Raw genomic sequence first — 13234 nt, 5'->3', positions numbered from 1 at the left:
TGTTATGTTACACAATAACACTGGAAATATTGTTCATAGTGGAACAACTTGTAATTATGAATATGATATGTCTTGATCCGATTACTTGTGAAACCTTATTTTAATAATATACATCTTATTGATATTTGACTTAAGGCCCTATCGTCCTCTTTGCACTTTGTCATAAACACGTTAGATTATTAGGATAATATAGAACGATATGCACTTTGACGTAAACACGTTAGATTATTAGGATAATACACAACGATATGCACTTTGACATAAACACATTAGATTATTAAGATAATACACAACAATATGCACTTTGACGTAAACACGTTAGATTATTAGGATAATACACAACGATATGCACTTTGACGTAAACACGTTAGATTATTAGGATAATACACAACGATATGCACTTTGTCATAAACACGTTAGATTATTAAGATAATACACAACGATATGCACTTTGACGTAAACACATTTCAAACATGTTTTATTGCGGAGAGGCGATACCTCATTTCATGTGTTTAGACCTGACAAATGTTTAGATAGGACATACCAAATGTATATTCCGTTTGCCATTTAAACACATTGTCTAGATCTAAACATATCTGGTATGTGTTTACATTCTACACAGTGTCTGTTGAAAATTAAATGCGTGTTTACTTGTCTGATATCGTTACTCTAAAATTAGGACAAAATATATCTCTATGCTTGTTAAAGAGCAATACCCCTTTCAAACACTTATAACTCTCTTCGAGAACAATAAATGTTTGAGCTTATAAATCTCTTCGAGATCCGGTAGAATAGGTCTTCAGCAACCTATGTTTGCCGTAACAGGCGACCATGCTTGTCGTAAGAGGCGACTTACGGGATCGGGGGGTCAGGCTCGCTGACTTGGTTGATGCATGTCATCGTTTCCCAATTGCTTGGATCGATGTCCAATATGTCAATCACTGGATTGCATGGTCCTGACACGATAATTTACACACCGCCGTCATATTCCTCGAATATTGCTGGGTGCGGCGTTCAACCACAACCAAACAAACAAATCTTCGAGAACAATAACATAGTTGTTACATGTAACACTTCCATTTTTATTTACATCAAGTAAATAAATTGTTGAAACCTAGAAACAATAAATGTAAATTTGTACCTATAAATCATTTGCACTGAGTGTATTTTGGGGCCGGAGGTGAGGTGAGCTAAAATGTTTTTTTAAATATCGCGTTCAAGATTATTTCAGTTATTTTGAGACGTGCGTGCACGTGTGTGTCTGGGTGCTTGTGCCAGTCCGGACTGATGCCGAGTTTATAGTGCTAGTTCACTGAGATACCTTGCCGCAGTTTAACATGAATACCCCACTCAGACACAGTTTTCTGACTCCGAGCCGACGAGTCATTGTTTTAGCCCCTTAATGCCGCGCACCAGGCAGACTAACAACAAGTAACATATTTTATCGTCTTTTGGTATGACGCGGCCGGGAATCGAACCCTGCACCTTCCGCTCTCCGGGCGGACGCTCTACCACTAGACCACGGAGGCGGCCATTTGGAGCTTGAGTCTTTATAGTGAATAAAATCTAACTCTGACGTAGCTGAAGCATTTTACAAGTTTTGGCAACTTTGGAGATATAAATTGTGAAAGAATTTAGTGAGGACACTAGAAATGGGGGATCAGTTTTCAACTTTCTATTTCTTATTGCTATGATAACCTCTATATATCTGTTTGTTTACAACCCCTACTTGGTCTTCTCAAGGTGTGTGAAAACATAACATTATATGTCATAACAAAGACGCATTGTAAGTCATTATAACACTTGTCACGTGCACATAGTCCCGACAAAATGGATCTGCTTGTATATTATTAGACTACATCTAGTCTCTGAAATGAACATATCGTACTGAAAAAGAAAAGTTGTTCAGTTATCTTAATAAAAATATAATAAAAGGGAGCCCAGTGACTCTCTTCATTTTCTGATACTGCAGTAATCTAGACTTGCCAAACATTATAGACTTCCATGTGCTGTATTTGATATATATTTGTATCAGGGTCTGTAAGACAGACTAGTATATTATCTATATCTTTCACTCACTGGACGATTTACAGTAAACTACGGTCATAACGAACTCAAAGGTACCACTAATGTTAGTTCGGTATAACCGTAGTTCGTAATAAGCATATATACAATATTCAATGTATATACATTATTTGGCTGGGACAAAAAGCAGTTCGTTATATCCGTCAGTTCGTTATAAGCGTGTTCGTTATAAACAAAGCTTACTGTATTAAAAGAATCACCTTTTTATTATTCACAATTTTCTTTTTAAACTCACAAATGACGTAAATCTTTTGGAACTACTCCCGGTGTGATTCCGGGTGATATAGGTCCCCCAGTCACCTCGTCTGTCGTAAGAGGCGAGGCTGATACATGTCATAGTATGCCATCTTATCCGTGTCAATCACTGAATTGTTTGGTCAAGACTCGGTTATATACAGACCGTCTTCAACCAGCTGCAGTATTGTTGAGTGTGGCGTTATACAACTTACATATAAATTGAACATATGTGCAATAACAACCTTTAATTTGAATAGACAGTAACACGTCCCGGAACGCTCGGACACACACACGCACACACACACACACACACGCGCACGCACACACATACACGCACGCACGCACGCGCAAAGATACACACAGACACACACACGCACACACACACACACACACACACACACGCACGCACGCACACACACACACACACGCAAGCACACACATACACGCACGCACGCACGCGCAAAGATACACACACAAAGGCACACAGGGAAACAGACTGAGACACAGACACAAACACGCAGACACACACACACACATAGAAAGACATGGCCACATGGTCACACACACACACACACACACGCACGCACGCAGACACACACACGCAGACACACACGCAGACACACACACACACACAGAAAGACATGGTCACACACACACACACACGCAGACACACATACACACACATAAAAAGACATGGTCACACACACACACATACACACACATAGAAAAAACATGGTCACACACACACGCAGACACACACACACACATAGAAAAACATGGTCACACACACACACGCAGACACACACACACACACATAGAGAAGACATGGTCACACACACACACGCACGCACACACACACGCAGACACACACGCATAGAAAGACATGGTCACACACACATACACACACACATAGAAAGACATTGTCACACACACACACACACACACACACACACACACACACACACACACACACTATACGAGTGCAATAACCTTGAACCCGACATTAAATCATATCGCACCTCACCTCACCTCACCTCACCTCACCTCACCTCACCTCACCACACCTCATCTCGTCTGTATGTACTTGTAACGCTCATGAAAGACACTCGACACAGCGGCTCATAACACTTGTAACGTGACCCTGCGGTATATGTCACGTCGTCTCGCGACCAACTTAATTATTTTCTATGATTACCTTCAAAACAGATAACATTTTACATTTGAAACAAGAATATGCAACTAGAATTTCAACTTTTGTTCTGAAACCTTCAGGGAAAAATTCATAATGCATCCGAGGGACGGAGAATATTCTAATTTCTAGTTTTCTAGAACATGTTTAACTGCACGAGACAATCCCGGACACATCGTTGAGTCTTTTGTAACCAGTCATTACAATGTCACGTAAACCACCGCGTCACGTGCACACATACAGGATTGGTCTTACGTTGCCTTGATTTAAATCTAAACAGCATAACATAGGTTGATGAATACAGACGTGTTTTCCTGAATTGTCTATCCGGGAAGTCCTGCGCGTGGATGCGTTCGCGCAGACAAGCTTGTCAACGGCTCGCCCATTGCTATTCATGCTGAGAGCCTCACGACCATTAACACACAGAGACTGTGCAAGTTTGAAGTAGTTTTTTTATCCCAAGTAGGTTATGTATGCATGTTCTCTTGTATTGTCACGGTTAAACATGTTGCCAGTTCATTCTGAAGGACATTTGGGAGTATGACAGGAGTTAGCTCACCTGGCCAGATGGATTCTACACAGGGCGAGTCCCTTAACTGATTTAATTCTCTGAACTGAGTGAGTGAATATGGTTTAATGCCGCTTTGAGTATTGTTCAAGTAATATCACAGTGTGGAACACCCTATATGAGCTTCACACATTGTACCCATTTTGGTATCCGAACCTGGGTCTTCGGCGTGACGAGCGAACGTTTGAACCACTAGACTACCCTACCACTACCTTCTCTGAACTGAATGAAGGAATGGACCTGGATCTTTATGGGCCTCAGGGTTTCAACACCACAGCTGTGCCTGTGGGTTTCAACACCACATCTGTGCCTGTGGATTTCAACACCACATCTGTGCCTGTGGATTTCAACACCACATCTGTGCCTGTGGGATTCAACATCACAGCTGTGCCTGTGGATTTCAACACCACATCTGTGTCTCTGGGTTTCAACACCACATCTGTGCCTGTGGGTTTCAACACCATATCTGTGTCTGTGGGTTTCAACACCACAGCTGTGCCTGTGGGTTTCAACACCACAGCTGTGCCTGTGGGTTTCAACACCACAGCTGTGCCTATGGATTTCAACACCACATCTGTGCCTGTGGGTTTCAACACCAGAGCTGTGACTTTGGGTTTCAACACTACAGCTGTGTGCCTGTTGGTTTCAACACCACATCTGTGCCTGTGGGTTTCAACACCACATCTGTGTCTCTGAGTTTCAAAGAACAGCTGATCCTGTGGATTTCAACACCACAGCTGTGCCTGTGGATTTCAACACAACAGCTGTGTGCCTGTGGGATTCAACATCACAGCTGTGCCTGTGGATTTCAACACCACATCTGTGCCTGTGGGTTTCAACACCACATCTGTGCCTGTGGGTTTCAACACCACATCTGTGTCTGTGGGTTTCAACACCACAGCTGTGCCTGTGGGTTTCAACACCACAGCTGTGCCTGTGGGTTTCAACACCACAGCTGTGCCTATGGATTTCAACACCACATCTGTGCCTGTGGGTTTCAACACCAGAGCTGTGACTTTGGGTTTCAACACTACAGCTGTGTGCCTGTTGGTTTCAACACCACATCTGTGCCTGTGGGTTTCAACACCACATCTGTGTCTCTGGGTTTCAAAGAACAGCTGATCCTGTGGATTTCAACACCACAGCTGTGCCTGTGGATTTCAACACAACAGCTGTGTGCCTGTGGATTTCAACACAACAGCTGTGCCTGTGGGTTTCAACACCACAGCTGTGCCTTTGGGTTTCAACACCACAGCTGTGCCTGTGGATTTCAACACCACAGCTGTGCATGTGGATTTCAACACCACAGCTGTGCCTGTGGGTTTTAACACCACAGCTGTGCCTTTGGGTTTCAACACCACAGCTGTGCCTTTTGGTTTCAACACAACAGCTGTGCCTGTGGATTTCAACACCACATCTGTGCCTGTGGGTTTCAACACCACAGCTGTGCATGTGGATTTCAACACCACATCTGTGCCTGTTGGTTTCAACACCACAGCTGTGCCTGTGGGATTCAACACTTTAGCTGGGTCTGTGGATGTCAAGACAATATCTGTGTTTCGGCAAAATGGTACACGATTCAGACCTGCATCACTTTTCATCCACTTTTAAAATAGGAAAAAACTCACTCACTCACTCACTCACTCTACCCTACCCTACCGCTCCCTTCTCTGAACTGAATTAAGGAATGGGATTGGATCCTTATGGGCCTTATCCTCACTCACTCACTCACTCACTCACTCACTCACTCACTCACTCACATATCCACTCAGTGAAAGGGCATTGATCTCAATAACTGTAGTCAGTGGTAAGTCTGATCCATCATTGACAGACCGACGTCACAGAGCTGGAATATTGATGAGTGCGGTGATGAACAAACAAACAAACCAACAAACAATATACAATGAACCAACACACACCCGGACTGTTAAATCACTCCGAGCAGCACATTTATGTGACAGATATATCCTGTTGATGTTGCAAGTTGACAATAGCACTAAGAGAAGATGAATAAGATATGTGACACTTCAGTTTTCTCAAGCGGATACCACCGAGACAAGAGTCGGACTGTCCACTGCCCACTCATACGCCGAGAGGCATTAATCACCAGCGAATTGAATCACAACCTCTGACGGATTTGAGAGCGATATTTTAATAACGGGATTAACAAAGGGACGTAACTGTCTCCCCAACAACAGGATGATGGATGGAGTTCCGTTTTATCATTGTGTCCAGTAATCAGGTCACAGTGACATTTGACGTTTGTCGCTATTATATCTCATTGCAAATATAACATACACACGTTGCACGCCCCGCTCGATTCGTGACCAACTCGTGTTATTCTGGGACAAGCCGAATAGTGACTCGTGCCCCTCTCTAGGCCATTTTCTGCGACTGGGTTCCGTCTAAGCGCAAACGGGCATAACTAAAAAAATGTCAACTCGTTGCGTAATGATTTCCCATATGTCATATATATTCCAGATGCTATTTAAGACACATCGGGACTTAATTGTATTATACAGTATGATTGAACACGTTTAACTGTGTCTTGGGTATATATTTAGATGCAAGACATATGTAAAATCAAAAATTATATCTGAGGGATTCTTTGACGAAGAACTTGAAATCATACGCGCAATCTGATTGGTTTGTCGTATTTTCGCGCATAACATTCATCGATAAGGGGACGAGTCTTCTTGCAGGTTCCGGAAAGGGGCGAATGGTGACGAATGGCCCCGCTCTCCAGTCATTGTGATAGGTCAGTTTGATATAATAATTTCAAGTACGCCGTCAGTACACTTGGTATCTTGTATCTCATGAGTTGATAAAAGCGGAAAAACTCCGAGGCTTGCCGCGTCATACCAAAATACGTTAAAAGATGGTACTTGTTGTTACCCTGTCTGGCGCTTGGCATTAAGGGGCTAAAACAAGGACTGGTCGGCTCGGAGTCAGTATACTGTGTCTGAGTGGGGTATTCATGTTAAACTGCGGCATGGTATCTCAGTGGGCTAGCACTATAAATCGGCATCAGTCCGGACTAGTACAAGCAGCCACACACACAGACACACGTGCATGCACGTCGCTATATAAATGTAATAATCTTGAACGCGACGTTTACCCCATTCCACCTCACCTCACTTAAAGATTCAAACCAGCTCTAGTGCGTTATACGCGAGGACACAACCCAGCGGGCCACTTGTCATCAGCTGTGATGACCTCCCTCCTAGTACGTGAAGCTGTGTAACACTGTACCCCGGCGTGACCAGTGGCTAAATCACCACGGCATGTCAATGATGACAGACGAAACAACAGTTTAGCTTCCGGTAAATCCAATATGTTTGAATCTAACCGTATTGCCGTCTTGGAAAACATGTTTGCTTCACGTTTTACAAAAGTTAACAAATGCTTGTTGTGCATGCTGGAACACCTTGTTGCTCCTAGCATGAATTGAGCGATATATTTAAGTCGGAGAGATAGAGAGAGTGAGAGAGAGAGTGAGAGAGATAGAGAGCAAAGGCTAGAGACAGAATGAGAGACAGATAGGGAGAGAAACAAAGATACAGAGTGAGAGACACGGAGAGACAGAGAGAGTGAGACAAACGGGGAGAAACAGAGAGAGTGAGAGACACGAAACCGGAGAGAGACAGAGAGAGAGAGAGAGACGCGGAGAGGGAAAATGTTTGTATGCTGGAAACTGGACGATAATAACTCTCTGGTCTGTATGACAACGCCGTATGTTCATGCAACACCGTGTTGCTCCTTGAATGAGTTGAGTGGGGATATATTCGAGTCGGTAAGAGAGAGAAAAAGAGAGACAGAGAGAGAGACACAAAGTGAGAGACACACTGACTCAGAGAGACACGGTGAGAAACACAGGGGAGAAACAGAGACACACAGAGTGATATAGAGTGAGAGACACAGAGAGAGAGAGACACAAAGTGAGTGACACACTCACTCAGAGAGACAAAGTGAGAAACACAGGGGAGAAACAGAGACACACACAGAGAGTGATATAGAGTGAGAGACAGAGAGAGAGACACAAAGTGAGAGACACACTCACTCAGAGAGACAAAGTGAGAAACACAGGAGAGAAACAGAGACACACAGAGAGTGATATAGAGTGAGAGACAGAGAGAGAGACACAAAGTGAGAGACACACTGACTCAGAGAGACACGGGGAGAAACACAGGGGAGAAACAGAGACACACAGAGTGATATAGAGTGAGAGACAGAGAGAGAGACACACAAAGTGAGAGACACACTGACTCAGAGAGACACGGAGAGAAACACAGGAGAGAAACAGACACACACAGAGTGATATAGAGTGAGAGACACAGAGAGAGACACAAAGTGAGAGACACACTGACTCAGAGAGACACGGAGAGAAACACAGGAGAGAAACAGACACACACAGAGAGTGATATAGAGTGAGAGACACAGAGAGTGATATAGAGTGAGAGACACAGAGAGAGACACAAAGTGAGAGACACACTCACTCAGAGAGACACGGAGAGAAACACAGGAGAGAAACAGAGACACACAGAGAGTGATATAAAGTGAGAGACACAGAGAGTGATATAGAGTGAGAGACACAGAGAGAGACACACAGTGAGAGACAGAGAGTGAGAGATAAAGTGAGAGACACACTGACTCAGAGAGACACGGTGAGAAACACAGGAGAGAAACAGAGACACACACAGAGTGATATAGAGTGAGAGACAGAGAGACACACAAAGTGAGAGACACACTCACTCAGAGATACACGGTGAGAAACACAGGAGAGAAACAGAGACACACACAGAGTGATATAGAGTGAGAGACAGAGAGAGAGACACACAAAGTGAGAGACACACTCACTCAGAGAGACACAGTGAGAAACACAGGGGAGAAACAGAGACACACAGAGTGTGATATAGAGTGAGAGACAGAGAGAGAGACACACAAAGTGAGAGACACACTCACTCAGAGAGACACAGTGAGAAACACAGGGGAGAAACAGAGACACACAGAGTGATATAGAGTGAGAGACAAAGAGAGACACACAAAGTGAGAGACACACTGATTCAGAGAGACACAGTGAGAAACACAGGGGAGAAACAGAGACACACAGAGTGATATAGAGTGAGAGACAGAGAGAGAGACACAAAGTGAGAGACACACTGACTCAGAGAGACACGGTGAGAAACACAGGGCAGAAACAGAGACACACACAGAGTGATATAGAGTGAGAGACACAGAGAGTGATATAGAGTGAGAGACACAGAGAGAGACACACAGAGTGATATAGAGTGAGAGACAGAGAGAGAGACACAAAGTGAGAGACACACTCACTCAGAGAGACACAGTGAGAAACACAGGGGAGAAACAGAGACACACAGAGAGTGATATAGAGTGAGAGACAGAGAGAGAGACACAAAGTGAGAGACACACTGACTCAGAGAGACACAGTGAGAAACACAGGGGAGAAACAGAGACACACAGAGAGTGATATAGAGTGAGAGACACAGAGAGTGATATAGAGTGAGAGACACACTCACTCAGAGAGACACGGTGAGAAACACAGGGGAGAAACAGAGACACACACAGAGTGATATAGAGTGAGAGACACAGAGAGTGATATAGAGTGAGAGACACAGAGAGAGACACACAGTGAGAGACAGAGAGAGAGACACAAAGTGAGTGACACACTGACTCAGAGAGACACAGTGAGAAACACAGGGGAGAAACAGAGACACACACAGAGTGATATAGAATGAGAGACAGAGAGAGAGACACAAAGTGAGAGACACACTCACTCAGAGAGACACAGTGAGAAACACAGGGGAGAAACAGAGACACACAGAGTGATATAGAGTGAGAGACAGAGAGAGACACACAAAGTGAGAGACACACTCACTCAGAGAGACACAGTGAGAAACACAGGGGAGAAACAGAGACACACAGAGAGTGATATAGAATGAGAGACAGAGAGAGAGACACAAAGTGAGAGACACACTGACTCAGAGAGACACGGTGAGAAACACAGGGGAGAAACAGAGACACACACAGAGTGATATAGAGTGAGAGACACAGAGAGTGATATAGAGTGAGAGACACAGAGAGAGACACACAGTGAGAGACAGAGAGAGAGACACAAAGTGAGTGACACACTCACTCAGAGAGACACAGTGAGAAACACAGGGGAGAAACAGAGACACACACAGAGTGATATAGAATGAGAGACAGAGAGAGAGACACAAAGTGAGAGACACACTCACTCAGAGAGACACAGTGAGAAACACAGGGGAGAAACAGAGACACACAGAGTGATATAGAGTGAGAGACAGAGAGAGACACACAAAGTGAGAGACACACTCACTCAGAGAGACACAGTGAGAAACACAGGGGAGAAACAGAGACACACAGAGAGTGATATAGAATGAGAGACAGAGAGAGAGACACAAAGTGAGAGACACACTGACTCAGAGAGACACGGTGAGAAACACAGGGGAGAAACAGAGACACACACAGAGTGATATAGAGTGAGAGACACAGAGAGTGATATAGAGTGAGAGACACAGAGAGAGACACACAGTGAGAGACAGAGAGAGAGACACAAAGTGAGTGACACACTGACTCAGAGAGACACAGTGAGAAACACAGGGGAGAAACAGAGACACACACAGAGTGATATAGAATGAGAGACAGAGAGAGAGACACAAAGTGAGAGACACACTGACTCAGAGAGACACGGTGAGAAACACAGGAGAGAAGCAGAGACACACACGCAGAGTGATATAGAGTGAGAGACAGAGAGAGAGAGAGAGTCACAGAAACAGAGAGAGTGAGAGAGAGAGTCACAGAAACAGAGAGAGTGAGAGAGAGAGACACAGAGACAGTAAGAACGAGAGAGAGGGCAGAGGGGTGAAGGGTGAAGGAGACGTTGAGCGGCATAAGATTCCTCTGAGAGATAACGGCACATTTGTGCATGATGATAACATTCCCAGTGGGGGAATGCGTGAGACAAGGTGACTGTGAGAGTAAAGGGGGAATACCTGCGATTGTCTTACGGCAATAACATTAAATTTTAAAGGCGGGGGACAAAGAGAGATAAAAGGAACAAAAATCCATGACAACTATTTAGTATACAGAGGGAAAGAGGAATGCGTGGTGCACAGAGAGAGAGAGGGGAATGCGTGGTGCACTGAGAAGGGGAGGAATGCGAGGTGCACAGAGAGGAAGAGGAATGCGAGATTTACAAAGATGAAGAGGAATGCGTGGTGCACAGAGAGGAAGAGGAATGCGAGGTGCACAGAAAGGAAGAGGAATGCGAGATGGAGACAGAGGAAGAGGAATGCGAGGGGCACAGAAAGAAAGAGGAATGCGAGATGGAGGAAGAGGAATGCGAGGAGCACTGAGAAGAGGAAGAATGCGTTGTGCACAGAGCGGAAGAGGAATGCGAGGAACACTGAGAAGAAGAGGAATGCGTGGTTCACAGAAAGGAAAAGGAAACACTGACTCAGAGAGACACGGAGAGAAACACAGGAGAGAAACAGACACACACAGAGTGATATAGAGTGAGAGACACAGAGAGAGACACAAAGTGAGAGACACACTGACTCAGAGAGACACGGAGAGAAACACAGGAGAGAAACAGACACACACAGAGAGTGATATAGAGTGAGAGACACAGAGAGTGATATAGAGTGAGAGACACAGAGAGAGACACAAAGTGAGAGACACACTCACTCAGAGAGACACGGAGAGAAACACAGGAGAGAAACAGAGACACACAGAGAGTGATATAAAGTGAGAGACACAGAGAGTGATATAGAGTGAGAGACACAGAGAGAGACACACAGTGAGAGACAGAGAGTGAGAGATAAAGTGAGAGACACACTGACTCAGAGAGACACGGTGAGAAACACAGGAGAGAAACAGAGACACACACAGAGTGATATAGAGTGAGAGACAGAGAGACACACAAAGTGAGAGACACACTCACTCAGAGATACACGGTGAGAAACACAGGAGAGAAACAGAGACACACACAGAGTGATATAGAGTGAGAGACAGAGAGAGAGACACACAAAGTGAGAGACACACTCACTCAGAGAGACACAGTGAGAAACACAGGGGAGAAACAGAGACACACAGAGTGTGATATAGAGTGAGAGACAGAGAGAGAGACACACAAAGTGAGAGACACACTCACTCAGAGAGACACAGTGAGAAACACAGGGGAGAAACAGAGACACACAGAGTGATATAGAGTGAGAGACAAAGAGAGACACACAAAGTGAGAGACACACTGATTCAGAGAGACACAGTGAGAAACACAGGGGAGAAACAGAGACACACAGAGTGATATAGAGTGAGAGACAGAGAGAGAGACACAAAGTGAGAGACACACTGACTCAGAGAGACACGGTGAGAAACACAGGGCAGAAACAGAGACACACACAGAGTGATATAGAGTGAGAGACACAGAGAGTGATATAGAGTGAGAGACACAGAGAGAGACACACAGAGTGATATAGAGTGAGAGACAGAGAGAGAGACACAAAGTGAGAGACACACTCACTCAGAGAGACACAGTGAGAAACACAGGGGAGAAACAGAGACACACAGAGAGTGATATAGAGTGAGAGACAGAGAGAGAGACACAAAGTGAGAGACACACTGACTCAGAGAGACACAGTGAGAAACACAGGGGAGAAACAGAGACACACAGAGAGTGATATAGAGTGAGAGACACAGAGAGTGATATAGAGTGAGAGACACACTCACTCAGAGAGACACGGTGAGAAACACAGGGGAGAAACAGAGACACACACAGAGTGATATAGAGTGAGAGACACAGAGAGTGATATAGAGTGAGAGACACAGAGAGAGACACACAGTGAGAGACAGAGAGAGAGACACAAAGTGAGTGACACACTGACTCAGAGAGACACAGTGAGAAACACAGGGGAGAAACAGAGACACACACAGAGTGATATAGAATGAGAGACAGAGAGAGAGACACAAAGTGAGAGACACACTCACTCAGAGAGACACAGTGAGAAACACAGGGGAGAAACAGAGACACACAGAGTGATATAGAGTGAGAGACAGAGAGAGACACACAAAGTGAGAGACACACTCACTCAGAGAGACACAGTGAGAAACACAGG

At 44.6% G+C, this 13234-nt stretch overlaps 1 protein-coding gene across 1 annotated transcript; it reads left to right on the top strand.

Moving 5' to 3' along the window:
• The first annotated feature begins 4313 nt into the window (after positions 1–4313).
• On the top strand, positions 4314–11476 carry LOC125371993 (integumentary mucin A.1-like). Its single transcript, XM_048380768.1, has 3 exons — positions 4314–4744; positions 5225–5649; positions 11271–11476. The coding sequence occupies exons 1-3, from the start codon at positions 4314–4316 to the stop codon at positions 11474–11476; spliced, it is 1062 nt and encodes a 353-aa protein (XP_048236725.1).
• Positions 11477–13234: the final 1758 nt, after the last annotated feature.

This window comes from Haliotis rufescens, unplaced genomic scaffold (assembly GCF_023055435.1).
Source record: "Haliotis rufescens isolate VD_foot unplaced genomic scaffold, xgHalRufe1.0.p SCAF_33, whole genome shotgun sequence".
NCBI lineage: Eukaryota > Metazoa > Mollusca > Gastropoda > Lepetellida > Haliotidae > Haliotis > Haliotis rufescens.
This window is presented reverse-complemented; position numbering and strand designations above follow the sequence as displayed.